The following is a 3,798-nucleotide window of genomic DNA, read 5'->3' as shown; positions in this document are numbered from 1 at the left end:
ATGGGTGACAGCGATGATGAGTATGACCGTAGGCGAAGGGACAAGTTCCGAAGAGAACGAAGTGATCACGATCTTTCAAGGGAGAGAGATGAGAGACTGAGGTGGGATGACTGGAATGATCGAGAGAGGGACCGTGGACGAGATCGGAGGAGCAGGGGGGAGTATCGTGACTATGACAGAAATCGGCGTGAGAGCTTTTCTTCACCACGTCATGAACTGGGTCCTCTCCCAAAACGAATGAGGCGAGACTGGGACGAGCACAACTCTGCCCCGTACCACAGAGGCTATGAGAGGCTTTATGCTGGAGGAAGTGGACACCCAAATCATGCTTCTCCTCAGCCCTGGGGCCATCCAGACGTCCACATCCAAGCCAGACCCCTCGATGGGGTCTCCATGCTGGGCAGCATCACAGAAATCGACTTGGGTTTAGCTGTTATGAAGACCTTTAAGCAGTTTATGCTGTCACTGGATGATTCTGTGGATGAGACAGAAGCCGTTAAGCACTACAGTGATTACAAGCAGGAGTTCCGAAGGCAGCAGATTCAGGACTTCTTTGTGGCTCATAAAGATGAGGAGTGGTTTCGGGACAAATACCACCCTGATGAGGTGGAGAAGCGTAGGCAGGAGGCCAGAGGAGCCCTGCAGAACAGACTTCAGGTGTTCCTGTCTCTAATGGATAGTGGCTGGTTTGATAACTTCCTCTTGGACATTGACAAGGCTGATGCCATCGTCAAGACGCTGGATGCAGCTGTGATTAAGATGGAAGGAGGCACAGAATATGACCTGCGGATTCTGGACCAGGAAGAGGAAGAAGAGCAGTCAGGAAAACCTGGACAACCTGGCAAGAAAGAAGATGGACAGGGAATCTTAGGACTTGCCAATGGGGAACGAAAAACTGATAAGGATGAAAAAGAAGACAACAAACAGATTGGGAATGATAGTATGTCTGATGATCAAGCCAAAAAGCCTGGTGGTGATGGGGAGAAAGACGAGGAGAAAGAAGCAGTGCCTGAGAAAGAAGCGAAAAAGAGCATTAAGAAGTGGAACTGGAAACACAATGGGGATGACAGCTTTGATGAAAGCAGTAAGTTTGAGTCGGAATCTGAGTCAGAGAGTGTCCAGTCTGAGGAGGAGGAGGAGGAGGAGGAGGAGGAGGAGGAGGAGGAGGAGGAGGAGGAGGAGGAGGAGGAGGAGGAGAAGGAGGAGACTGAAGAAGCTGCCAAGGAAAAGGAGAAGCCCAAAGACGAAGATAGAGAAAAGCCTAAAGAGAAGACCAAAGAAACACTTGGACTGGAATTCAAACCCCGACCTCTACACAAGACTTGCTCCCTCTTCATGCCAAACATTGCACCCAATATCCCTCGGACTGAGATTATCTCTCTGTGTAAGAAACACCCGGGCTTCATGCGGGTGGCTTTGTCAGAACCCCAGCCTGAGAAGAGATTTTTCCGTCGAGGTTGGGTGACTTTTGATCCAAGTGTTAACATCAAGGAAATCTGCTGGAACCTGCACAATATCAAGCTTCGGGAGTGTGAGCTGAGCCCTTGCTTGAATCTCGATTTAACCAGACGGGTCTATAATGTCAATGGCATCACTCAACACAAACAAATTGTGCGCAATGACATCAAGCTGGCTGCCAAGCTTATTCACACCCTGGATAATAGGACCCAACTCTGGGGGGCTGAGTCTGGGACCCCTCCCTTGCCCACGAGCCTGCCCTCTCAGAACCCTATCCTGAACATCACTGATTACCTGATTGAGGAAGTGAGTGCTGAAGAGGAAGAGTTGCTGGAGAACAGTGGAGGGGTACCCCCTGAGAAGCCTCCTAAAGAGGCCAATCCAGCTGAAATTACCGTGGAACGAGATGAGAAGCTCCTCAAAGTTCTTGACAAACTCCTGCTGTACTTACGCATTGTGCACTCTTTGGACTATTACAACACCCGTGAATATCCCAATGAGGATGAAATGCCCCACAGATGTGCCATCATTCATGTTCGAGGACCTGTACCCCCAAATCGCATCAGCCGGGGAGAAGTAGTGGAATGGCAGAAGACATTTGAGGAGAAGCTGACACCCTTGTTGAGTGTTCCGGAATCTTTGTCGGAGGAGGAAGCCCAGAATCTAGGACGCAAAGATCCTGAGCAAGAGGTGGAAAGATTTGTCATTTCCAACACACAGAGGCTGCGCAAAGGCGTGTGGCTATGCCCCCTCAGTGGCAAGAAATTCAAGGGCCCTGAGTTCGTCCGGAAACACATCTTCAACAAGCATGCTGAGAAAATTGAGGAAGTAAAGAAGGAGGTGGCCTTCTTCAACAACTTCCTCACTGATGCTAAGCGGCCTTCTCTGCCTGAGGTCAAGCCAGCTCGGCCAGCTCAGCCTGCTCAAATACTCCCCCCAGGCCTGACAGGAGCCCCCTGCCCACTCCAGGCACCCCAGGGACTGAAGCTTTATGGTCAGCCTCGGCCACCTATCCTTGGCTATGGAGCTGGTGCTGTCTGTCCCACAGTCCCTACAGGAGGATCCCCATATGGTGCTGGCCATAGCAACTATGACTCATTCTGGAGCCAGGGTGATTATCCTGGGAAACCCCGAAACTGGATGTTTCATGGTCACCCAAGGGCAATTGTGGAATATCGTGACCTAGATGCCCCTGAAGATGTTGATTTCTTCTGAACACAGTGTCCCTCCCCCCAACTGCTGTATCCATAATTTCCTCCCCTTTCAAATCCAAAATAAATTTACTTTTGCCAATAAAGAGGTTTCCAAATGATTGAGTCAAAAAAAAAAAAATGAGTATGCATACCAGACCTTGAAAAAAATTAGGAAAACCTTTTTAAGGATGAATTATGAAGTAAAAAGAACCAAGAAACAATTTACAAAAATATAAACATAAATAAGATTTAAAGGAGACTGAGAATCATATCATTATGGTTACCAAGTAGGACTTAGAGGAGTGTTGAAGAAGCCCAACTCCCACCTTTCCATTCTGATGAAAAGGAACAGGAACCTTTGAAGGTTGATAAAAAGTGCAGGGAGTTGCTTTGTGGTTTAGTTTTGTGTACCCCTTTTTTTTTTAAACTAAGAATCTGTTTTCTGTCCCCTGAGTGTTTGTGATAAGAGAAGTGGATAGATAGATAGACAGATGGATGGATAGATAGATGAACACATACATACATACATACATACATACATACATACATACATACACACAAATACATATATCTATATATTACTAATATAAAAAAACCAAAAAATCAATAATATTTTTGAAGGAAATGGAGAATATGAATCTTCCAGTAATCATAGTACATTAGGGATCAGCAATGACGTCACAAAAAAAGACAGGATATAAAGGAAATATATAGGATATTCAAGAAGAGACCAGTAAAAAAAAAAAGACAAGCCATTCAATTAGGGAAATGATGATGATGATAGATGAGAAGTAGATAGATAGATAGATAGATAGATAGATAGATAGATAGATAGATAGATAGATAGATAGATAGATAGATAGATAGATAGATATAGATAGATATAGATAGATTGATAGATAGGCAAACACATTTCATATATATATATGTATATATATATATATATATATATGTTTATAGAGAGATAGATTTATAGGTATAGTGATATTTCTGAGGTTAGATAGTCCACATATTCCTAAGGTTAGAGTTGATGTTATCACATTCCATTATCTTGACACACTAGTGAGCCATTTTTCTGGTCTTTGCAATCATGAATTTCCCACCTACTCCCTCCACCCCCTAGACTCCTTCTCCCATTGATGAGTTC

General features: G+C 45.0%; 1 protein-coding gene across 1 annotated transcript; it reads left to right on the top strand.

Moving 5' to 3' along the window:
• On the top strand, positions 1-2,673 carry LOC122751071 (serrate RNA effector molecule homolog). Its single transcript, XM_043998004.1, has 2 exons — positions 1-1,116; positions 1,180-2,673. Exons 1-2 carry the CDS (start codon positions 1-3, stop codon positions 2,671-2,673), a joined length of 2,610 nt encoding a protein of 869 aa, XP_043853939.1.
• The last annotated feature ends 1,125 nt before the right edge of the window (positions 2,674-3,798 follow it).

This window comes from Dromiciops gliroides, chromosome 3 (assembly GCF_019393635.1).
Source record: "Dromiciops gliroides isolate mDroGli1 chromosome 3, mDroGli1.pri, whole genome shotgun sequence".
Taxonomy (NCBI): domain Eukaryota; kingdom Metazoa; phylum Chordata; class Mammalia; order Microbiotheria; family Microbiotheriidae; genus Dromiciops; species Dromiciops gliroides.
This window is presented reverse-complemented; position numbering and strand designations above follow the sequence as displayed.

Excerpts from the sequence above, each read along its gene's own strand:
- LOC122751071 (XM_043998004.1), top strand. The coding sequence starts at position 1 with ATGGGTGACAGCGATGATGAGTATGACCGTAGGCGAAGGGACAAGTTC. Across the intron at positions 1,117-1,179 it reads CGGAATCTGAGTCAGAGAGT|GAGGAGGAGGAGGAGGAGAA; the intron begins GTCCAGTCTGAG and ends GAGGAGGAGGAG.